Source organism: Podarcis muralis, chromosome 14 (genome assembly GCF_964188315.1).
Source record: "Podarcis muralis chromosome 14, rPodMur119.hap1.1, whole genome shotgun sequence".
NCBI classification, from domain to species: domain Eukaryota; kingdom Metazoa; phylum Chordata; class Lepidosauria; order Squamata; family Lacertidae; genus Podarcis; species Podarcis muralis.
Window position 1 is genome coordinate 26,463,407 of NC_135668.1, and position 25,810 is coordinate 26,489,216.

The window sequence follows — 25,810 nt, forward strand, 5'->3', positions numbered from 1 at the left end:
ATATTTATCCCAGTTGATGTGTTTTATGTATGTGTTGTTGTTTGAAGCTTTTCAACATTTATAGCTGTTGTTTTTCTAATTCTACACACACACACACACACACACACACACACACACACGTATATGTGTCATTATATTGTAAATCAGTTTGATATGCATCATGAGAAGTGATTCATAATTGAATTTACCCTCCAACATTTCTCCGATGAAAATAGGGACATCCTATTCAGCAACAATGACAACAACAATGATTTTATTATTTATACCCAACCCACCTGACTGGGTTGCCCCAGCCACTCTGGGCAGCATATAAAACATTTTTAAAAAACCTTCCCTATACAGTGGTACCTTGGGTTACATACGCTTCATGTTACATACGCTTCAGGTTACAGACTCCGCTAACCCAGAAATAGTACCTCGGGTTAAGAACTTTGTTTCAGGATGAGAACAGAAATCGTGCGGCGGCAGCGGGAGGCCCCATTAGCTAAAGTGGTGCTTCAGATTAAGAACAGTTTCAGGTTAAGAACGGACCTCCAGAATGAATTAAGTACGTAACCTGAGGTACCACTGTACAGGGCTGCCTTCGGATGTCTTCTAAAAGTTGTATAGTTACTTATCTCCTTGACTCAGGGGTTGCATAACTCCATACCCACCAACGTTTCGCCAATGAAATTAGGGACACTCTAAGGAAAAGCAGGACATTCCAGGATCAAATCAGAAACAGGGACAGCTTCAGTAAATCTGTGGCTGTCCTTGGAAAACAGGAACACTTGGAGGGTCTGTGATAATGATAATGGCTTCATCCAGGAAACCTTTGCAGCCACTTCCCGCCTCTCCCTCCTCTGTTACCAAACTACTCCTACAGCCGTCTCTCAGATGCTTCCCATGCTCTTTGCCGTCTAGCTATTTTTGGTTACATCCAGGAATGGACATGCCCTGAAAGCCATTCATTGACCCGTGCTTTACTCAGGTGAATAACTGAAATTGAAATCAATGGGAATGGCTAGCATAGGTCTCTTAATTTCATAGTAGCACTATCTACATTTTCACACCTGGGATATGCCTTTCACAAGCTTTTGGGGGCACATTTTACTTATTTTTTTGCCATATATTTGCATGGTGCTGGTGATGCTCTTGAATCAGGCCTCATTCTGGCAGTGGGTCCTGAGGACCCAACAGTTAAAAACCAAGGGTGATGCTAAAGGGGGTGTAAGCTAAATTTTACTTAGAGCTTAGAGTAGATCCACTGAAATGAATGAACCTGACTATGTTTACGCCATTAAGTTCAGTATGTCTGCTCATATATATATATATATATATATATATATATATATATATATGCTTTCGTAGATTTTCACGGGTACAGGAATGCAGGTTTTGGTGTCCTCGGGTGTCTTCCCGTGTAAAAGTTGGGGTGTCTAGGCGGATGTCTAGGCTGGTGCTTTCGGCTTCTTGTTACTGGAACAGGGCAGGATCTCAGTGTTTGAGTTCCTATAAATACTGTTGAGGAGGTGTGGTGTATAGCCTCCAATGTTCTGGGCAGAGAGGAAGTTCCCAGGCTAGTGTGCCTTTTCTTCTTTTGTTCCTTAATTGCTTGAGGGATATCTTGAGTGATTTCTTGAGTGATATCCTGAGTACCACTTAGGTGGGTCATTAGGTGTGGATTAGTTGCTAAAGCCTTTGTGTCTTGACCTCTTGAACTTTGTGCAGAGTTTTTCTGAGAAGATGGCTGTACTGCACTTAGTTGTGCTCTGGCTTGGCTTTTTCCAACTGGATTTTATCCTTGGGGTTTCTGAGGATATTGGCTATCTTTTGGTTGGCGCAAAAGGCTGTTTTGATATTGTGTTTATGGAGGATTTTGCTAATTTTATCTGTAGTGCCCTTGATATAAGGAAGGAGGGCCATGCCATTGTTTTCTTCTGTGTCTTGGTTTTTGGGGGGTGTTTCTTTTTGGATTAGCTTCGTAACCCTGTTTTGCTGGTATCCATTGGCAATTAACACATTTGAGAGATTTTGTAACTCAGTTGTCAAGTGGTCTTTGTCAGCCAGGCGTTTGGTTCTGGAGATGAGAGTCTTGGCTACGGAGTTTATTTGTGCAGGGTGGTGGTGTGATTGTGCATGTAAGTAGCGGTTGGTGTGTGTTTTTTTCCGGTAGATAGTGTGTCCTAGGGAGCCATCAGGTTTTTTGTAGATTAGGACGTCAAGGAAGGGAAGTTGGTTGTTGGCTTCTATTTCCATAGTGAATTGTATTTTGGGGTGTAGGCTGTTGAGATGTGTGAGGAAGCTGTCCAGTTTTTCCTTCCCGTGTGGCCAAATTACAAAGGTGTCGTCAACATATCTGAGCCAAAGTTTGGGTTTGTGTTCTGACTTGTCTAAAGCATTGGTTTAAATCCACACCTAATGACCCACCTAAGTGGTACTCAGGATATCACTCAAGAAATCACTCAAGATATCCCTCAAGCAATTAAGGAACAAAAGAAGAAAAGGCACACTAGCCTGGGAACTTCCTCTCTGCCCAGAACATTGGAGGCTATACACCACACCTCCTCAACAGTATTTATAGGAACTCAAACACTGAGATCCTGCCCTGTTCCAGTAACAAGAAGCCGAAAGCACCAGCCTGAAGATGACGAGTGAGACCTCGTCGAAACGTCGCCTAGACACCCCAACTTTTACACGGGAAGACACCCGAGGACACCAAAACCTGCATATATATATATATATATATATTCAATTTTGGATATATATTTTTACAGACATACAAATCCAATAGCTTCCTGATAAACATATATGGTTTGACTTCCCTCCACCCCTTTTGCGGTTTCCTTATAATGTTAATTTTTAATACTGCATTTCCTACATTATTCCATTTAGTAGTTACTCCCTGATTTTTCTTTAGCATTACCCTTAAAGGTAAAGGGACCCCTGACCATTAGGTCCAGTCATGGCTGACTCTGGGATTGCGGCACTCATCTCGCTTTATTGGCCGAGGGAGCCGGGTCATGTGGCCAGCATGACTAAGCTGCTTCTAGCGAACCAACTACTTGCTATTCCTGTTACATTAATCCTGTTAATGAACTTAAATGTATACATTTTTTTTTCAGATGTTCCACAAATTTTCCCCATTCCTTAATGAAATTCATTTATTCTTGGTTTCTTATTGTTCCAGTAGGTTTTGCTGCTCTCAGTAAAACTTAGTTGAACACCACGTCAGTGCTCTAATATGCACCATGACAGGGGTATTTGGGGTTAAATCCACTCCTTATATTTATTTATTTTATTTCATAAAATTTATATGCTGCTTGATTGTAAACAAACAAACCCTAAGCAGCTTACAAAGGGGGAGAAAAACAATGACATTATCAGTAAAAACAATAAAAAATGATTTAAAACATTCAAAAATAATTGTAATCAACAATAAGCCAAAAACCCGATTAAAGCACATAGCACCTGTTTACTGAAGTTGTTTCAAAGAAGGAAAATATCCCCATTAGATACATGGATGGCAATGATTCAATATTTCCCTACATTTCCACATTATTAAATATTATTCTAAATAACAAAGGGAACATCTGTAAATCAGCAGCTAATATCAGCCTTTGGCAAAGAAAAGAAAAGAAAAGACCCTTCAAATCATCTTAAATTGACTTAAATGTATGGTTCTAAAGGAAACAAAACCTATGGTTGAATACTAACATGAAACTTTTTGGGTTCCAGAAGTTTATAAAGTAACTGCTCCTCTCAATATATTTATTGCCAGCCTTTATTTTACACCTTTATTTTGGATTTTTGATACACCGTTGCATTGCATTTGGCCCATTGGGAGATTTTCAAATTACCCACAGCTATTAATAATGCCATAGCAAGCTCTAATTCCCCCTTGTTAACAATTCTTTGGAAACAACAAAGGAGCATTTGCTTTGGATTTAAAACTACATTACACCCAACCATGCCACTTATATTTATAATCTCTTGTCAAAAAGGCCTTAGTTGGGTGCAGTTCTAGAATGTATTCATTACGTCCGTTCCTGGGTTCCTCACATATATCATGCTGAAGATTATAAATTATTTTTAACCTGGTAGGTATCAAATACCATGCATTCAGTGCAGTGTATTTTATAATGGCTTTCTTTTCCCAGTAAGTGGGATTACATTTTTCACTATGCTTTTTGTAAACCCATTTAGAATAATCCCTGGAAATTACATCACCTATGCCTTACGTCGTCCCGTTTCATAATTAGCTACCCTTCGGTCTGCGTCAGGTAAGATCTCATAGAGGTGGCATCTGCAGAATACATTTTAAGCACTGTGATACCAATTTAACAGTCATGGCTGCCACCACCATCTTGCCCAAAATCAGGAAACTATAGTTTAAGGGTGCTGAGAGAATTGTAGAGATGGAAGGCCCTCTATGGATCATCTGGTCCAACCTGCTGCAATGGAGGAATCACAGTTTAAGAATCCTTGACAGATCCCCCCCTTCTGTCACAGATGAGCATCATCATCATCATCATGATTCTACTTAGCTGGTCCCCCTATTTCCCTTGCAGAGCTACCTTCTTCCCAGAGAACTCTGAGAACGGTCACTCCTTGGACTCACCATCACCTGGACTGGACCACATCCCTGGTGTCCACACCCAGCTGTGGATACGGTTTGGGCCCATTCACTGGTCTGACCAACCAACCACATGGCTGCCCACACGGTCAGCAAGGCAGCCACTCCCCGTGCCCCAGATGAACCTTAATGCCCAGATTCCCAGCTTTCAATAAAAAAAAGAGAGATAGTTATGTTTCTAGTGTTTGTGGAACTTCAGATATGAGGCACAATATTTCAGGCACTATTCTCCTCATTTGTTTTGCAAGAAGCCTGTCCGTTCCCAGCTTTCAGTTAAGTTTGTTTGTTTATTTGTTTGTTTGTTTGGAGTATCTACTTTGCATGTGCATGCACATACACATATGAAAAATTCCTGTGGATGCACATGACCAAGCAACATGTTTCAGGATTGGTAAAATAAATTTACAGTGGTACCTTGGGTTAAGAACTTAATTCATTCTGGAGGTCTGTTCTTAATCTGAAACTGTTCTTAACCTGAAGCACCACTTTAGCACTGCCGCTGCACGATTTCTGTTCTCATCCTGAAGCAAAGTTCTTAACCCGAGGTACAGAAGTGTGGTCTATTGACCACTGGTGGCCTATGAGCTCCATTCAGGTGATCTAAAGAAAAGCTGTAGAACAACGGAAAATATGTGTACTTGGGCCTCACTGGAATCTTTTCCCTTCTTCTGATAATGGCTATTGAAGTTGTTTGGTCTGGGACCAACAATTTTCATAATACTGTTGGTATTGGTACTAACATATTAAGTACCCATACACCTCAGGACCAGGTAACTTGAGAAACCGCCTTATCCCTTATCCACTGCCTGCCACCGTCTATGGGAGAGTTTCTCCTGCAAATTCGAAAGATCTCGGAAGCCCTCTCCACATTAACACAGAAGAGCAGGGCTTTTAGTGTGACTGACTCCGTTCTGTGGAATAGCAGTCATGTTGAGATTTGACAGGTGCCCACTACTGCACTTTCTCGAAACGGTTGAAGACATTTTTGTTCTGAAAGGCTTTCCTTTCCCAGCAGATAAATGGGTCTTTTCCATGAAGGTCCACTTTTAGGATTTTAGTCTTCTACTTGTGGCTTTTGTGGTTTTATCTGCTTTTAATTATCTTACGTGCAAATCACACTGAAACAGCAGTTTAGAAGGAGATTAATAAATCAGTTGTAATAATGACAATATGGCGCTGGTTCAGCCTACTCATTTTTCTCTAGAAACCTTCCAGTTTTAGCTGCTTTTGTCAGTGGCCTAATTCTGGGTTTGTGGCTTTCACAATATGGTGGTGGTTTTGACACAGCTGGGGGGAGGGGAGGAATGTTAAGGTCTGACAAGCCCCCCTCACAGTTTTCAAGGGGTTTACAAAAACAGCTGGAAAAAGGATGCTTTAAACTAGGCATAGGCAAACTTGGCCCTCCAGATGTTTTGGGACTACAACTCCCATCATCCCTGACCACTAGTCCTGTTAGCTAGGGATGATGGGAGTTGTAGTCCCAAAACATCTGGAGGGCCAAGTTTGCCTATGCCTGTCTTAGGCCCACTCATCTGCACTATCCATGTAAAGCTGTATCCTACCAAATTTCCCAATCGGTCTCCCCCAAAGAATCCTGGGAACTGTAGTTTGTTTAGGATGCTGAGAGTTCTTAGGAGACCCCAATTCCCCTCACAGGGCTACAGTTCCCAGGGCTCCCTGGGAAGTGGGATTGATTGTTAAACTATTCTAGGAGTTGTAGCTCTGGGAAGAGAATAACGATCTCCTTTAAAAATTCTCAGCAACCTAAACAAACTACAGTTCCCAGGATTCTTTGGGACAAGCCATGACCGTTAAAGTGGTATGACACTGCTTTAAAATGTTAGTTCAGCTGGGGCTTTCATTGCAATCAGCACTGTTTCCGTTCTGCCACAGTCTGAGTTCTGCTAAGACCTACATTATTTGTCACCACTATCCACCAACGTAATTAATCACATCATTAACTTCAGCGCATTTAGATAGGAAAGCTACTATCATGGCTCCCACTAAAGAATTCTGTAGTTTGTTAAGGGCGTTGAGAACTGTTAGGAGACCTCTGTTCTTCCCACGGAGCTACAATTCCCCAGAGTTCCCTGGGAAGAGGGATTGGCTGTCAGATCAATCCAGGAGTTGTCAATCAAGAAGTCACCACTTCATAACGCAGCAAGGAAGAGTCAGCATTATAAGCAGTAAAAAAACAAATGCGAAAATCCTCAATGTCAGAAGGTAGACTTAATAATGCCCATTAACGTCAGTGGATCTACTCTGAGGAGGACTGGCACTGACTGCCACCCCATATCATCCTCCAATCCTGAATCCATTCTGTGCCACACTTTGCATGCCAGGGGTACATCTAAGCACCTGAAGGTGCCTTGTAAAAGGTGAACCCAGCAGTCCCTACTGTGGCTGATAGCACTTCTCCAAGATCCTTTAGCCAGAGTGCCAGAACATAGCTGAGCCCCAGCAAAGCCAGCAGCTCCAAACTTCACCTCCTCCCTCCCCTGCAACAGTGAATAAAACAAAAGGCACAATGTCATTTTTCTGTGCATTTCTCCACCCTCCTACAACTTTCATTGGCTGCTGCATTCATGGGTAGGGAAACTAGCAAAGCACCGGAGGAACATTGCCTGTCTTGCTTTGCTCAATGTTCTGGGGGGAAGGCAGAGCAGATGTGGGGCAGATTGCTCTCCAGGGCATCCACACTGTGTTGCAGTGTGCAGGCTTAAGGTGGGGCGGGGCGGGGGGGTCGTCTCCTGTCCTGCTACCTGAAATGGGATCACTGAAATGAGAGACAAGAGCACAGGAAACAGTCATATACTGAGTCAAACCACAATCAGTCCTGCCTACACTGACTGGCAGCAGTGGTTTCAGGCAGGGGACATTCCTAGCCCAATCTAGAGATGCAGAGAATTGAACCTGGGACTGTATTATGGTCCTTAAATAAATGATGCTGGAGAGAAGCTTGTGGCCTTCTGTGTGCAGAAGTATTTGACCTTCTGCAGGCAAAGCCAATGCTTTGGCCCTGAGCTCCAGCTCTCCCCCAGCAAAATCAAAGTGAAGCAGTGGGAGGCATCTACAGATATTTGAAAAGCAAGGTGCAAAACCAGACATCCCATCTGCCTATTTTACTTTCCTGCACAGCCCATCCAGAGTAAAATAGACTCTGCATAAGTGGTAATTTGACAACCAGCGTCCACATACTGCCCTAGGCAAGGAGGGTGGGTAGATTTTAATGCTTTTGGAACAAACTGCCTTGGGCGTGGATCCTAGAATTGTAGAGCTGGAAAGGCTCACGAGGGTCATCGAGTCCAACCCCCTGCAATGCAGGAATCTTTCAGCCAACGTGGGGCATGACGGAATACAAATGCTTTAAATGAAGGATTATATCATGCCGTGTCCAAGTAGGCCTTCCAAGCAAGCTCTGAGGCTCAGGCTCTGAGGCTTTGCTGTTGCTTGTCTATGCTGCTGTGATATCACAGAATGCTCACAGAGCATTCCAATCACTCAAGGTAAATGTGGTCACAGCTGAGTGTTAAGCGACAACACAGCTTCTCTGAAGCTCTGGACTGGGGGTGGGTCAGGGACTCATAGGTTCAATCGACGGCATTGACGGCAAGATCAAAGAAGAGGTACAACTCCTGCTATTGATATTCTCAATTTCAATTAGAGAACAGTCTCTCTCTCTCTCTCTCTCTCTCCCTCTCTCGTGCGTGTGTGTGCACATACACACACTTTATAACAAGGAAACAGCAAGCCCACTCACACTATTCTAAAGCAATGGAACAACTTGGATTTCAACAGCAGCTGCCAAAATAGCAATCTGAATTAGGGGGTGCGTAAAAAGTCCAATTAAAGGAGCGAAAGAACTGCAGAGTGGGAAGGCTCAAAGCACAGTTCCTCAGTTGGACCAGAACCATTTACTATTTACCGGCAATTTTACAACCCACAGCATTTTGAGCAGAATGGTCAAGCCAGCTCACAATGGCGCACTTCTCTCAATGCGCTTGCACCTCGATTTCATTCCTCTGCAGCTATCGGCACCTCCGGATGAAATATTGCCTCCATGCAAGGCCACACTGAAACACCCAGCGCAGGCCTGCATTTCACAGCACACACATCAAACTCTTTCCACTGCTCGGTTTCCATCTGTTCACAAGAGCCGACCGAGGGAATTTGCTGCCTCTCCCTAATGACACCCACACACACAAAACCCATTGGGCAGAATCAGCCAACGGCAAATGTGCAGTCTCGTGGCCTTTGCCTGTATCAAACACAGGACAACCCAGACATGAGACGCACCCCGTGCTTGTGAATGACATGCTGTCACTCAGATCCAGCAAGGTGAAACAGAGCGAGAGGAGGAACAGAGAGACGGTATCCCATTCTTCCCTCTTCCGATTTGCTTTCCTTGGCTCAGGTACATCTGACATCTGATCTCAGGGCAGGACAGCTGGTCCCCCGATCAAACCCATTTGCCTTGCGCTCTCAGATTCCAAACGCAACCTTTTATCTCCCACCCCATCCCCCCGCCACCCAAAAAGTGTGTTTGTTCTCACTCCATCATACAAAGGGAAAGACAGCCGGCAACCCCAGAGCAAATGCTGAGTCACTTAACGAGAAAACCAAGCTTGCTAATAGCCACCCCCTGCTTGCAAGGTGGTCTGCACTGGAGATTTGCAAGCCAGGTGACTGCAGAAACCTTTCTCCTCTTTTGCCTTTCCCTGTTTCCCTTTCACCTTCAGGGCAAGGACTCAGGTGAGAAGCTCATGGCTGAACGCAGGCCCTAAATAGAACTGCACTGGCTCATCAGAAAAGAACGTAAGAAGAATCTAGCTGGGTCAGGCCAAAGGCCCCTCTAGCCCAGCATCCTGTTCTCACAGTGGCAACCAAATGGCCCAATGGGAAGCCCCCAAGAACGACCTGAATGCAACAGCAGCAGACCCCCCCCCTCAGTGTCCCTATTTTCCAGGGATAGTCCCAGATTTACAGAAGCTGTCCCGGTTTCTGAGTTGATCCAGGAATGTCCTGCTTTTCCTTAGGATGTCCATATTGTCATCAGAGAAATGTTGGAAGGTGCGGAGTTATGCGACCCCCTGAGCCAAGGAGATAAGTAACTATACAACCTTTAGAAGACATCTGAAAGCAGCCCTGCATAGGGAAGTTTTTATATATGTTGGAAGCCACCCAGAGTGGCTGGGGTGCAAATGTTGTTGTTGTTGTTATTAAATAGGATGTCCCTATTTTCATCAGAGAAATATTTGAGGGTCTGCAGCAGTCCAGAGGTGGTTTTAGGACAGTGCCACTGATTTGCTCGCACTGAGTGCTCAACCAAGGTGGACGCCTTCTCAAAGCCCAGTGAGGACTTGCCTGGCTTCAAGAAGGAAGCACGAGGGCTCTGGCAGGGTCCTAGAGTTCTCCTCACTCCTTCCCAAAGCTGGGCAAGCGCTTAGCGGACTTTAGGAAGGAGGTGGGAGGGCTCTAGAACTCTGCCAGAGCCTCACACCTCCTTCCCAAAATCTAGCACTTGTTTACCGGGCTTAAACTAGCACCTTGAGGGCTGTGGGGAGGGCACCATATGTTAGCCTTGCATAGGACAGCATATTCGCAAGGTTCACCCCTGACCCATTTTCTGCCTCTACTGTAGGAGGCAGTGTGCCTCTGATTGCCAGTTGTTGGGAATCACAAACAGCACTGCTGTTCTTTGGGCTGCCCTTCTGGGAATCTGGTTGGCTGCTATGAGAACAAGATGCTAGACTAGAAAGGCTTCCGGCCTGATGCAGCAGGGTCCTTAGCATATAGCCATTGCTGCTAGCAACTCTTGATAACCTTTCCCCGTTGCCAGCAAAAGGTGCAGGATGGAGACAATTATATTCACATGATAGCCTACAGTATATAGCTGTACATTAAATTATTATTATTATTATTCACAGCTAAAATTATATCAGTCAACAGGATGGTCAGGAAAAAGCCAAGCCCCTGCCCCACAAAGCTTACAATTAGGGTTGCCAGTTTTTATTGTCTTTATTTGACCAGTCCTTGTGCCTTTAAACAGCACTCTGGTGTGAATATGCTCCTTTCCATGGTCTTGAAGCACTTCAAGCTGCTGATCACTGCAGATTACAAGGCACAGTTAAGGATCTCCCCCCCCCCCTTCTGTTCAGCTGGTAACCCACACTTAGAATGTACAACTTGAGAGGAGAAAAGGGTAAAGTGGCTTAAGCAAATGCAGTTTTTGTGCTCTTAGGCCTCATTTCGCAGCATGCATGTAGTTGGGGGAGAAGGGTTTAATCATACCCAACTGTGGCTAAATGTCCGGATGTACCTTAACTGGGATACCTTTATGCCAGCCTTGTAAGGCGGGCTAGAATACTAACTGCCCCCTTTATGAATTGGCAAGGGGGAGGCCACAGCCATCATAAAGCAGTAGAGTGCATTCCTAGCCAAGGCGACATTTGAACCAGGGGCTTCCTGGCTGTCAGTCACCATGCCAGCTAGATACACAGATGTCACTGCCTCTGTTGGTTCAGCTTCTGTGTGTCAGACCAGAGCGGGTAGAGTTAACCAGGTCACGGAGGGGTTGACCCACAATGGCCTCTGCTTAATTCAAGTTGATGATTACAGTTATTAGCATTAGGAATGTATATCCCCTATGGACCCCTCAGCCACAGCATCTCTACTGCATACCACCTAGGAAAATATGGGATTCTTTCTACCCCACACTGGATTACTTCGGAGCAACTACTGCGGCCAGGGCCAATTACTGAAGACGCTCCCATGCAGCTGTGTGTGTGTGTGTGTGTGTGTGTGTGTGTGTGTGTGTATCCCCCATTAACTGCGGGCAGGGGAGGCCACGCTTCCCCCTCTCTCGCTCATCCCAATCGAAGCTCAACGGCAAGGCTCAGGATGCCCGGAGGAAGCCGCCGCGGACAGCTTGCCTGGGCACCAGGAGGGAACCGAGGCTGCTGGCTGTCCATCAAGCCACCTGCACCAAACACGCCCCTCCTCGCATCACCTTCCATCCTGCCGAACCTGGCACGGGACCCGGAGTGAGAGGTGCGGGGGTGGGGGGGAGTCGGAATGAGAGAGATAGAGCGAGGGTCCCTATCCCTTTCGCCCCCAGACCCTCAATACCATCCGCAGCCTTGGCTGACGCTACAGCGGAGAGGGGCTAAAGATGCCACCCGCATGCCCGATTCCTCTCTCTTCCTCTCCAAAAGAGGGTGGCACCCACTTTCCCCCATCGCACTTTCCGCACACCCTCTCCGGCTCCCCCCGCTCCCCGGCCCCGCTGGCTCACCAGGTAGGCGCCCACCGTGCCCTGCGCCAACATGAGCGCGCACTCGGAGACCAGGAAGATCTGGATGTTGGAGACGCACGGGGAGCTCTTCTTTTTCCTCTTCTTGGCGCGCTGCGACTCGTCCCCTTGCAGCTCCCCGCCGTCCCCGCTGCTGTTGCTCCCGCCGCCGCCGCTTCCTCCTTCTCCCGAGGAGCCGCGGGGCTTCTTGCCCTGCATCCTCCTCCTTGGCCCTCTCCGCGTCCCCACCGGCCGCCCGGGAGCAGCGGCGGCGGCGGCTCCGGGGGCCAATCAGGCGCGCAACGACGGCTGCCCGCGCCCGCCTCGCCTCCTGCGGCGGGCTCCTCCTGCCGCCGCCGCCGCTGCTGCTCGCACCGCTGCCATGGCCGGCCCGCTCCCTCCTTCCTTCCTTCCTCCGCCCGCTCTGCTCGGCTCCCTCCCTCCTGCTTTCCTTCCTTCCCTCTCGCTCCCTCTCTCGGCCGCCGCTCCAGCGCCGGCTCCAGAGCGCGGCTGCTGCTGCTGCTGCTTGCTTGGCCCAACCCGCCTGCGCCTTTGCTGGGCTGGAGCCAAGAGGGGAGAATGGCGCGCCCCGAAGAGGAAGCGGGGCAGGTCGTCGTTGTATTTTCTCCCCCCCCCCCCACCCCCCGGGAAATACTGGTTCTGCGCTGTTTCTGGAGGAGGAGGATCTACCTTGCATGTAGAAGGTCCCAGGTTCAACTCTCAGCATCTCCAGGAGGGGCTGAGAGAGACCCCTGTCTGAAACGCTGGAGAGCTGTTGCCAGTCAGTGTAAGCAACACTGAACTAGGTGGGCCATGGTATGAGGCAGCTTAGCCAAGGGCCCAAGCTCAATAGTAAAACATCTGCTTGGCATGCAGAAGCTCGCCGCTTTAACCCCCAGTATCTCCAGGCAGGGCTGGGAGAGACCCCCTGCCTGAAACCTGGGAGAGCTGCTGCCAGTCAGTGTAGATGATACTGAGCTAGATGGAACAATGTGTCTGACTCAGTATTAGGCAGCTTCCTGTGTGGCAAGGTTTTGCCAGTCTGGGAAGGAGTTTCCTCTTTGGCCCCTGAGTAGCATTGGAGTCTTCCAGGAGAGTGGAGCAGGGCCAGCTCTGCCATTAGGCAGAGGGAGGATGCAGCTCCAGATATACAAACCTAAGAAGAGCCCACCCAGATCAGGCCCATCTAGTCCAGCATCCTGTTCTCACAGTGGCCAACCAGATGCCTGTGGGAAACCTGCAAGCAGGACCCGAACTCAAGAACATTCTCCCCTTTAGTGATTTCCAGCAACTGGCATTCAGATGCATTGCTGACTCTGACCATGGAGGCAGAGCAAAGTCATGTCGGCTAGTAGCCATTGGTAGGCCTCTCCTCCATGAACTTGTCCAATCCGCTTCTGAAGCCATCCAAGTAGGTGACCATTGCTGCCTACCCTGTACTCCATGGTCCTCTCTCCCCTGACTCTTCTGACAGTCCAGTCAGCTTCTGCACATGGAACAGGGTGGGTGAGATGCCATCTTCTGCTTTGCCCTCATGCAACAAAATGGCTCAGGTGAGGCTGTGGGCTTGGGCAAGGCCGCGAGGCCTCCACCACCCCACTGAGGATGGAAAAGGAGGACCATTTTGGGAACCAGATGCAGAGAAGGAAGTGAAGCGAGTGCTGGGCTGGACAGCAGAGGTCAGGATGAGACTCTGCTGTTCCTGGAAAATGAGAGGAAGGGTCCAAACCAGGCCTGGCCCACTTTTGAGGCAGGGTGAATGACAATGATAAATGTCTAGCTGTGCTGATAATTTGCCGCCATGTGACTTAGTAGGGCTCTGCATCAACACCCCCCCAGGCTAAAAGTTCTGCTCACCACTTCTAGGCAGTGATGGACCACTGATGGCCGCTGGCTTGCTCTGCAGACTACCATGCCTTGGTACCACCCAAGAGACCTCAGGCTAACCAATTGCCACTTGTCCAAAATGGACTAACTAATTTCTGGGCACATTTGCTTATTCATACCATAAGCTTTCCATCCCAGCCTCCTGCAGATCGTCTGGTTCCAATTTCCTCGGGCTTCTCCGTGGCCTCTCCCCAACTGACAAGGAGAGAAATTTTCAAGGAGAAACTGTCATTAGCCAGCCATCTCTACAGGATGTTTTGTTCCAACTCTCTAGTCCTCCAGATGGTGCTTTTACAGTGCAAGCTCCTGTCAAGCTTAACCTGGGAATTCATTCCAATGGAGGGTGCAACACCCCTGGAGCAAACACACCTTCACACCACACAGGCATGTGCAAAGATCTAAACATTTTGGAATTATTTATTCACAAAAAGTTAGTTTAAAAGATATATTTTTAGGACATGAGCTGCCAGGAAATGCAATAGCTGTGCTGTTTGGACTACCTCACAGGGTTTTCCTGAGAGTAAAAGAAAAAAGGGGGAGAACCACAGAAACCAAATCATAGAATTGTAGCATTGTGGAGTTGGAAGGGACCCCAAGGGTCATCTAGTCCAACCCCCTGCAATGCAGGAATCTCAGCTAAAGCATCCAGGACAAATGGCCATCCCACCAAATATGGAGAGGATGGGAAGTCATAGATTTGAGTAGAAAACACATAGTCGAAATCGTATGTATCTTTTGTGAGCATTGATATCTTTATTGGCTTGATGGAAATGAATATGATTACATGTTGTATATATATGGAAAACAAACAATAAAACATCAAAACTGGAAAAAAAGAAGAAAAAATGAGAGTCCATAACCTGTTCCACAGTTGAACAGCTCTTACTGTCCAAAAATTTTTCCTAAATGCAAAAGCCCTACATCTGTCCATTGGTAGCTATGCATAGGGCTCATTCACAATGCCACTGAATTTGTGGCCAGCATGTGCATTATTATTTAACTACATTTATTTCAAAGTATTTCTAAACCACTCTCTGTACACACTCCCCAAGTGGCGTAAAAAAATACCACCAAAGAACAGTAAAAAAATATAATTCAGCACAAGAACATAAGAACAGCCTATTCTGGATCAGACCATTGACTCATCTAGCCTAGTATCACATTCTTACAGCGGCCAACCAAACGCTTGTGGAACCTGAGCACAAGAGCACTCTCCCCTCCTGTAGCTTCCAGCAACTGGTATTCAGAAGCACTGCTGTCTCCTACAAGGAAGGAGGGACACAGACATCATGGCTAAAGGTAAAGATAAAGGGACTCCTGACCATTAGGTCCAGTCGTGGCCGACTCTGGGGTTGCGGCGCTCATCTCGCTTTATTGGCTGAGGAAGCCAGCGTACAGCTTCCATGTCATGTGGCCAGCATGACTAAGCTGCTTCTGGTGAACCAGAGCAGCGCATGGAAACGCCATTTACTTTCCTGCCAGAGTGGTACCTATTTATCTACTTGTACTTTGACGTGCTTTCAAACTGCTAGGTTGGCAGGAGCAGGGACCAAACAACGGGAGCTCACCCTGTCACGAGGATTCGAACCGCCGACTTTCTGATCGGCAAGTCCTAGGCTCTGTGGTTTAACCCACAGCGCCACCCGCGTCCCATTAATTCGTCTAATCCTCTTTTCAAGCCAACCAAGCTGGTGGCATGAAGAAGTCCTTCCTTTTATCTGTCCTGAATCTTCCAACATTCTGCTTCAGGGGATGTCCTAGTGAGTCCTAGTGCTGCGAGAGAAGAGAGAGAGAGAAATTCTCTATCCACTTTCTCCATGCCATGTATAATGTTTTAAATGTCTATCATGCCACCTCTTGCTTGCCTTTTCTCTAAACTGAAAGATCCCAAACACTGCAATCGTTCTTCATAGGGGAATTGCTCCACCCCCTTGATCGTTTGGGTCACCCTTTTCTGAACCTTTTCCAGGTGTTTCAATGGAGCCCATTCACTCGCACAATCAACGTTTGTCATGTACAAAGAAATCAAGCAGTAAGCCTTGATGTGTAAACTAGTTAGCAACAATTTGTCCAAGGATGAGTAGAGTTGACATCTGGATTGTGGGTGTCCAGAATCTTGGCAAGCCTGGCATACCTGGTCACCTGAAAACATGCTGCCATTCATGGAAAAAACAACACCTTAAACCAGTGCCTTTTTTCCTTTTAAAAAAAAATGTTTAGGGGTACTCTTCTTTTCCTAGGTAAAGGGACCCCTGACCATTAAGTCCAGTCGTGACTGACTCTGGGGTTGCGGCGCTCGTCTCGCTTTATTGGCCGAGGGAGCCGGCGTACAGCTTCCAGGTCATGTGGCCAGCATGACTAAGCTGCTTCTGGCGAACCAGAGCAGCGCACGGAAACGCCGTTTACCTTCCCGCTGGAGTGGTACCTATTTATCTACTTGCACTTTGACGGCCTTTCAAACTGCTAGGTTGGTAGGAGCTGGGACAGAGCAACGGGAGCTCACCCCATCACGGGGATTAGAACCGCCAACCTTCTGATCGGCAATTCCTAGGCTCTGTGGTTTAATCCACAGCGCCACCCGTGTCCCACTCATTTTCCTACTTATATTGAAATATTGCCCCTCAATGAAGCCAAACTTAGATTCACAAAATGTTTAGGGGTATGCGTACCCCCAGAAAAAAAGCACTGTCTTAAACCAACTTTCCCCAACCTGGTGCCTTCCAGTTGTTTTGGACAACCAATCCTTTCAAGCCAGCCCACAATTGGGGAAGGTTGCTTTTATCTATACATTTCTTAGCATTACCAACTGGAATTCTGCAAGAACCTCATTATAAACTATGTTTGCCTGGAAGCCTGATCGGTTACCTGCCCCTTCAGTCCTAGATTGTAGGTGTGCATAGTCATTAAAGTCCATGGTCACCTTGAATTCTTGTTTGCAAAGCTCCCATTAATTTCAAATGGGGCCAGGATCCCATTCTGCAGCTGCACTTTACCACTGCAGAAAGCATTTCCAGCATATAAACATTTTGCAAAATGATCAGGCCAGAACCAGTGAGAAGGTAATGAGCTGAAATAAAGATGCCAGTCACGTACAACATTCCCCCCTCCGCACTCATAAATACACTCATAACATGATATATCAGCAGAAAGGACACACCAGAGGTCATCCAGCACCACCCTTTGCATAGAAATAGGTATCTGTGCACCTACAGATCTTTGCACATCAAACCCAACCCAGCAAGATGCAGTAATCCTAAATCCATGTGGCAAGATGGGTTGTTTTTTTAATAATACTAGAATTTGGGGATATCCAATGAACCTTGGAGAATTCAGGGTAGACAAAGGAAAGTCCTTCACACAGTGCATGGAATACTGGAATTTGCTCCCACCAGAGATAATGATCGCCACCAACGTGGATGACTTTAAAAGACGATTAGGCAAATTTCTGGAGGATGAGGCTAGCAATAGCAACGGTGGCTATATTGTACCCCCCCATTGTCAGGGCTGCCCTAAGACATTTTGGCACCTAAGGCAGACCCCAAAATGGTGCCCCCTCCCCATCAGAGAAGAAAAGGTGGGGGAATATCTACACCAGGAACAAGCGGGGAAGAAAGATCAAAATTGGAATCTGCTGCCCTGATGGATTCTGCCGCCTGAGGCAGTCGCCTCATCCTGCCCCCTGGGTGAGCCAACCCTGCCTGTCGTTTGAAGCAATATGCCTTTGAATCAGTGCTGGATTACCAAATAGGCAGAGTAGGCACCAACCTATGGGGCTCCACAACAACGGATCAAAATAATATTGATTGGATTTAGAAAGAAAGAAAATTGCAATCAAGCTTTCTTAGTTCAGTGTGGGGAGGGGGCTGAGATTTTGACTGCCTAGGGGCCTCCACAGGGTTTAATCCAGCACTGCACTGAATACCAGGGAATCAGAGAAGGGGAGACCACTTTTGAACTAAGGTTTTGCTTTCCGGCTTCCCACAGGCATCTGTTTGGACACCGTGGGAGCAGGGTGCTGGACTAGACCTGATCCAATCGGGCTCTTCTAAAGCTCTTATTAATTGCATAGCTCATTTCTATTCCTCAATCCATCAGTATTCATTTCTGGCCATAGTGAAAATGCATGGAACCTCCCCCACAAAAAATGTGAGTGAAAAGCTGGGTGGGTGGCAAAGTGAACTGGCTGATTTCTGTTCTTTGCTTGGCAGACTGAACTGCCAGCCTCAACAGCACAGCCAGTTCACCAAATGTTCTGTCTTTTGCTAGCCTGGAGAATGCTGTTCCTTTGGGTCTGCCTTGCAGCTTACAAAATAACAGAGACGGTGTACTGCTAACTTTCACCCGTTCCTTCTCCTGTGTCAGTATCCAAGGCATTTGTGTATTAAGACATGACAGCTGTCATTTGGCAATAGTGCGCTAGGCCTAGGTGATTTTTTGGCTGAGTAAAGTGTGATTAGCTCAATTGCTTCATCACTTAAAAGAATGGAACACAATTTTCAGCTTCATTGAGGTAGTGGGCTCATTAAGCTTGGCACAGTTGAACTTTGTGTGCGTATGTATGCAAACATCCTTGAGATGTTGAATTTAATTAAAAGACCTTTTCATAAAAAGAAGTCAGCAAATTCTAGCAGGAGAGAATGAGAGAGTGCACTCTAGAATTAACAGGGAGAAAGTCTTACCAGCCAAGAACTCCAAAGGCTAGACCACTCACCTGTCAGTCTTCACTATGACGTCCAGTTACACTGTGATTTGAACCCCCAGTTGTTGTGAGTTCAAAGCGCAGCATAGGGCTGTTTAAAAGCCATTTTGCAAAGAGCCTTGTGTTACTCTTTAAACCAAAACTGTAAAAAGTAATAATAGTTGCTTAACTTGGTAGGATTTAGCCCTGGTTTCCCTTATAGACTCTAATCCACTGACTTTAATCAAGGAGTAGGAGAAATGAAAAACAAAAACAACACAACCAACTAAAATACCAGAATTCAATAATGCCACATTTCAAAGGTATTTTCTCAGTTAACAATGTATACTGATATCTTGGGGACCCCTCAGCTACACAGGGCCCTAATTCCGCACATCTTGCACATGACTATAAATCCACCACTGATGCAGTAATGACTTCTGCCTATGATTGAGTGTTGACCCAGAGGGAATTTCCAGGGGTAATTTATGTAGATGGATGGTTGCTATGAGCTGAGAGGTGTTTTGTATGGGGAATTTCGGAGTGGAAATCAAAACCTATTGCAGCCCTGGCTCTGAAGCATGCTGCATGCTGCTGTAAGGCACTTTTTCTCAGCCACAGAAGGGTCCCCAGCTTCAGTCTGTGGTCACAAGCTTGTGTTGACATTAGCATTTGCAGGGGGAATATTAAATGTTTAGGATTCCACACAATTGTGAGCATGTCTTTGGATGATGGGAGGGATGGAAGTGAAGAGGGGAGAAAGAAGAGAGGAAATTAGCTTGCTTCAGCCCCTAAGTACCTGGGTTAGGATTTTTTTTGGGGGGGTGCATCATGAGGTTAAAACAGGAACTGTGTGGGGAAACGGATTGGGTCCAGTTTACTTGTGGGAACACCTTGCTCCATAAATGCCTGCCCAACCATATTGATCTGTGGAATTGGCACTGTTTCAGGTGCCACATAATAATACTCCTTCTGCACTTGTAATAAATCAATCTTGTAGTGTGGCAGCAGTTCTCTTTCAACACCAGCTTAAAACATTTTTGTTTAGGCAGTGCAGACATGCAGAAGTTACATGACTTTTATTTCTTTTTGTCTACAGTTGATTTTAACCATCTTTTGAATATTTTAAAATACGTGTTTTTAATCAATCATTTCAATGTTTCATTTATATTTTTGTAAGCCAATTAGAGGTTTTCTTACAATCGAGATGAATATGCATTTTGGTTCAATGAGATTAACAAACAAATAAAACATTCTACCCTTCTTGCTCTGGCCTGCACTGAAAATTCAGAATGTTGAACTTTTGGCCAACTTAAAAGAGGTGTTGGGGGTCAAAATTGCCTTCCTTCTCTTAGATTTTTGAGGTTGGGGACAAGGCAAAATGGTAAGCACCCATCAGAGGTGAGTGAGGAGTCGAGCCAGGAAGTATTTTGACGTGCAGCCGAAACAGGAAGCCATTTATGTCTTTTCCCATCCGAGAGGACCCAAATGGCAACTTGGATGCACAGAGCCAATGCAGAGCCTAAGTACTGGGGGCTAGGAAATGCTCCAAGTCACAATGTCAGTATTTTGCCACAAGGGGCAGCTGCACATTGAGACAAAGGTTCATATTTCTAAGGTCAGCACCTCCTGGTTCTGGAGATGGGGTGGCAGAAATCGTGGGGGTTCTTGGCCTTAAGCTGCCATTTTATTTACTCTAGAAGGCCGCAGAATGAAACTAGGTCAATATGAGATTAGCTGTCTACGAGAACTGCCTGTCCTCTATAACTGGCTCTCCTTGATTCAGGCAATCGTCCCCACCTTATATATCAAACAGCAGTGCGAATCCTCTGGCCTGGTTGGGGGCCAAATGTGGCCCTCAGGGTCTCCGAGTCTGGCCCCCGTGATGCTCTTCAGCCTGCATTGCTCACATTCTTCTTGAGTGAGTGAAATATGTCATTGAATTCTGATCATGTTTCTTGCTTGTCTAGAAGGAGAGTGGGGGGTATTTGTAAAACTACCATATTACACAAGGGTAAAATTGGCATTTCTCAGCTGGAAGAGCATGAGACTCTTAATCTCAGGGTCGTGGGTTAAGATTCCTGCATTGCAAGGAGTTGGACTAGATGATCCTAGTGGTCCGTTCCAACTCTGCAATTCTATGATTCTATGATTTGTTGCTCTGTCCACATTTGCCTCTAGCCCTGCGCACCACTGGCATGTGGCCCCTGGAAGGTTACACAGACGGGAATGTGGCCCTTGGTTTGAAAAAGTTGGTTCCCCCTCCCCCATCTAGAGTTTGGGATGGAGAAAGATGCTGTTACGGAAAAGATGCAATTGTCAGAGCAAAATGCCTGCAGTAGTTCTTTCAAGGCTGGTAATGCAACACACCGTCTCCTCCATGCAGCTCTGAGAAGAACCAGCTTGCGCAGTAATAAGCAAGACATCTCCTTTCTTGTCAAGCGGTTACATTTCCCACCGCTCATTTTAAAAACCACCGTGCCATGAGCCAGCCCTGTCTTTCCTTTGTTGTTGTTATTAAATATATGAGAAGTGTCACTTGCTCAAACATTCATTGCCTGGGGGAATGGAAGGAATATCCAGATTTAATTTTTTTACCTGCTCCTTGTCAGGTGTGGGTGATTAATGTGTTTTTCATTACAAACAATAGCCAGGAATCAGGCTTCCATTTCAGTAAGGAAGATTTGTCTACTCAGAGAAACTTGTGTGGAAGGAAATAACCAGGTGCTGCTCCAAGTAGAGCCACTGAAATAAATAGATGTGGTGAAATTAGGTCCATGAATTTCAATGTTTCTACTTCGAGTAGGACATAGTTGGCCAGAACCCATTTGTCTCCATTACAAGTACACTGGTAAAGTGGGGTGCCTTTCAATGTTCACTGAGAATGCTATTGTTGGCCATATCCAATCAATGGGAGGGTGGGAGAATCAGTTTCTCATTCTTCCATTCTTAAGCTTGGTTCTCCACATTTCCACATCCATTTGTGGATACATATATGTTGTTGTTGTTGTTTAGTTGTTCAGTCGTGTCTGACTCTTCGTGACCCCATGGACCAGACCACGCCAGGCACTCCTGTCTTTCACTGCCTCCCACTGTTTGGTCAAACTCATTTTAGTAGCTTCGAGAACACTGTCCAACCATCTCGTCCTCTGTCGTCCCCTTCTCCTTGTGCCCTCCATCTTTCCCAGCACCAGGGTCTTTTCCAGGGAGTCTTCTCTTCTCATGAGGTGGCCAAAGTCCTGGAGCCTCAGCTTCAGGGTCTGTCCTTCCAGTGAGCACTCAGGGCTGATTTCCTTCAGAATGGATAGGTTTGATCTTCTTGCAGTCCATGGGACTCTCAAGAGTCTCCTCCAGCACCATAATTCAAAAGGATACATATATAGATATATGGAAAAGTCCTCATGAAAACTCACCAACATTTCAGTGTAAATTTCTCCTCACATACACATTTTTCTATGCACTTCCCCCCCAATACACACATTTTTGCAAAGCAAATTTCCCTAATATAATGCATGTGTGCATGTTAGTTTCAATATGTGCATTTCCAAGCACACTTTTCCCCCCTAGTAAATGCATTTTTGCACACATTCGTTGGTTGGAGAGCTGCACTGCAAAATTTGGAGAAGCGAGAATTCCAAAGGATGGCTGTGTTTTGCTTCATTATTATTTTACAAAGTGCAAATTGTGTAGGTTCACCCCAAAAATGTGAACGGAATCCAATCCCCCCCCCTGCATTCCTACCCATCAGTATTGGCATTCTGCCGGCTCTTGGAGACACACCTGTTTAGGTTTTAATGCCTATTTATACTTATGCTTTTTAAAGCATATTTATGTTATTGTCCATTTTAATTGTTGATTTTTAAAATGTTTTGATGAATACATTACCATGTGTTTTGATGACATGCTTTTATATTCCTTGCAATTGAACTACAACTCCCATAAGCCCTCAGCCACCCTGTGTTGACTTAGGGGATCACTAAAACATGGACTAATGAACTAATCCAGCCATTGAAGGAGCAATCTCAGTGCTCATTGCCTTTCACTGCAGGGGAGGGATGCCTCTGTGTTGTCGTCGTTTCATTTGCTAGTGCTGGAGATATTATTGAAAAGGATGGTAGAGGCACTTAAAATGATACACCATAAAGAGGTTTGGCTGTCATCTGTGCCTCTGAACCCTGCCAGTTTATGAATATAGATAGACTGATTTCCATAATTTTAGATGCATTTTCCCCCCGTTCAGCAGCTGCTTCTGTGCCAGGAAGTCTTTTTTTATATATAGAGGAAATGATGTACAAATTGCTTTGCTAGATCACCTTAGCTATCTGGTCCAGGATTCTGGCACCAGTCAGGTACTTCTGGGAGCTCAATGGGGCATGAAGGTGAAGGCTGTCTTTCATTCTTTATCTCCAACATCCTGCAAACACAGAGATTCTGAATTTGCTAATGAAGGTATCATGGTCAGGTGGGAATTTGAAATGTGGTCTCCCAGGTCCTTGCCTGACACTCTAGCCCAGGAACAGGCAATCTCGGTCCTCTAGATGTTTTGGGACTACAGTTCCCATGATCCCTAGCTAACAGGACCAGTGGTGAGGGATGATGGAAATTGTAGTCCCAAAACATCTGGAGGGCCGAGGTTGCCTATGCCTTCTCTGGCCACTATACCACCCTGGCTCTCGCCAACCAGATGCTTCTGGGAAGCTTTCAAACAAGACCTGAGTGAATCAGAACTCTTCCTATCTGTCATTCCCTGTGGCATCAGACACAGTAGAAGTTAGTTCCCACAGAACCAGCTCCCCATACACTTTCACTCCATTCCAAAACCAGTTTTGCAGCCTTGCAATGTCAAAAAAAGGAGCCCTTAAGCCTAGGAACAGTTCCTAAGACTGAGGAGGTGTTTCCCACTCTGGATAATGGATTCCATTGCCGAGAGATGCACAGAGGATTTATTCTTTGTGTCAGCTATCCAGGCAGCCATTGTTGGAAAGAGGTAGTTTATCTCTCCCTGTTTCAGTACATTTTCAAGACATGAATGTCAATGTAATTAAGTTCCAGGGAGGACACAGAGAGGGATCATGGTGGGTGGTGGTAAGGAGGGCCATTCTTAACAATGGAAGTGTGAGTAGATGAATAGAGTCATTGCTTCAGAACCTATGAGCATTTGTCCTGTAGAGAGAATCTCCCTTTGTCACTTGTTACATCCTTTGATTTGCAGGAGGCAGAGTGTGTGGCACAGGTGAGGAAAGATGTGAGGTATTCATTCAAAGCTTCCAAAAAGAAATAAGCATTAAGGAACTGGGTCTTTGCAATAATTCACCAGCAGTCAATGTCCATTAAACCATGTGGCAGGTGCTAGATTGGGCTGAGTTCCAGACCATGGGGCTGTGGGCGACAGGCTACATGTATTCAGTAGTGTCCCCCCCCCCCAGCCAGATCCCACCCACCCACAGACAGCATGGGGTCACTGCAAGATGCAATGGTTAGGGCACAGCCGGCCTGCATGACCCCACTATGTCTCCCCATGCAAACTGAATCATGTGGAGACTAGGTCCAATGTGTGAAACTTAGAGACTTTTTAAATGTTGCTGCAGTTCTAGTGATTGTATAAGCCAGGGCCAATTGTCTCTTCTATCTCATCTGCTAGCTAGAGCTTACTGTTTGCCAGGGAAGTGGTGGCAGTTGCTGGAGTCTTTTCAAGGAAAGGCACATCAGCACCCTGGACAGCTCCCAGTGGGCCCTGATGGCTGAGCTATGGAATATGGTGTCTCAGCAAAGGAGCAGAATCATCTGGAGGCTTACGAAAGCTAGCCCGGCTTACCTGTCATTGACTCTGCTCCCCTACCTGCCCTTCTGGCCTGAGAGCTGCCTGCAGTCTTTAAAAGGAGGAGAAATGGGCACTAAAATAAATATGTTTTTCATGTGGATTTCCCCCCCTGCCTGCGGTGGTTGCCTCACGCTGCCTAATGATAGAGGTGGCCCTGCATCACCTGAGATCCAATATGTGCTATACTCCGTCAGCCTGGGTGGCTCTTTGCTGGAGGAAGCTGCTGTGTCGTCCCCCTTTGCCTGTCTTTGAGGAGAGTCCTGAATCTTTTGTGTTGAGGCTCTGGCTCTCCTGTCCTTTTCTCTCTCTCTCTCTTTTTTAATTCTCTAATTTTTTTAAATTAATTCTCTTATTTTTTTAATTTTTAATTATTTTAATTATTTTTCTTTTTTAATTTAATTTTTATTTTTTTTTATTTTTAACTGTGAAGTGCTGTGTTGATGGGACTCCCCTCCACTTCCCTGAGGCAAATGGATGGCCATCTGTCATGAATGCTTTTGTTTAGATTCCTGCATTGCAGGGGGTTGGACTAGATGATTCCTTGGGGTCCCTTCCAACTCTACAATTCTATTGTTCTATGAAATCTTCATGGCCGAGTTAGCCTGGGCAGCAGGATAACCATCATGGTGCCCTCCAGGTGCTGTTAGACTATAACTCCCACATCATCTACCATTGGGTAGCACTGGTGGGGAAAGTAGACCAGCATCATCCAGAGGAGGCAGCACATTGGCTGCATCTCAGTTACAGTTTAATGGGGATTTTCCTCCCGCTGAAAATTTGCCTAAATTGTCTGCCTGTCTATAAATGTGTGTGCACATTTTGTGAAAATTTGTGTCATGAGTCTGTGCCCCACCTGATCCTTCCTGACCTTCCAGGACTGAGAATGGCCACTGAAATATATTTGTTCCATCTGAATGGTCCTAGGAATGCATTGCATTTCTGAATGACCATTAGGAATGCATTAAAGCCCAGAAGATCGGTTGTTTACATCACTGGTATTCAACTCCCCACTTTCTTTGGTAGAGGAACTCTGAAATGTCCTGAGCAAGCCCCTCTCCACCCCTCACCACAAAGTAAAAGAAAATGGTAAAAGCAGGAAATGAGTAATTTACAAAGCAGTATGCTTGGCGCCACCCGCAACATGCAACCGCCTTGTTACCTAATGGTGATTACTGCAAAGCAAATGTAAACTTGAAAGAACCTTTAGCAGCTAATCATTTATTGCTCCCAAAATTTATTGCCCTCTTGGTGCTGTGAAATGTAAAATGCAGTAAAACGCTGTCCAGCCAGAGAGAGGCTCTGCTAGCAGAAAGTGCTGACTTAAATCTTGGAAGGGCTGCCAGGATGCTATTAAGCCGGACCATCACAAATCTCACGCTTGGTCATGATTAATGGCCTGCTGGGGTTTGTTCCCTGGGCTGCCCAGCACAGCCCTGCAAAAATGGTGAGCTCCGAAGGTCATCCCAAAATGCTCCATCAGCTGCCTTGGGCACAGGGCAGGAGTGTGTGCTAAGACAA

At 46.1% G+C, this 25,810-nt stretch overlaps 1 protein-coding gene across 1 annotated transcript in view; it reads right to left on the reverse strand.

The window, feature by feature from the left end:
* The window catches only part of SLCO3A1 (solute carrier organic anion transporter family member 3A1), a 113,184-nt gene extending 100,742 nt beyond the window's left edge, over positions 1 to 12,442 (reverse strand). The window contains exon 1 of the mRNA XM_028706137.2: positions 11,910 to 12,442. Within this exon, the coding sequence (XP_028561970.1) occupies positions 11,910 to 12,125 (216 nt within the window). The 5' untranslated portion in view covers positions 12,126 to 12,442. The remainder of the gene's footprint in view (positions 1 to 11,909) is intronic.
* Between the last annotated feature and the right edge of the window lie 13,368 nt (positions 12,443 to 25,810).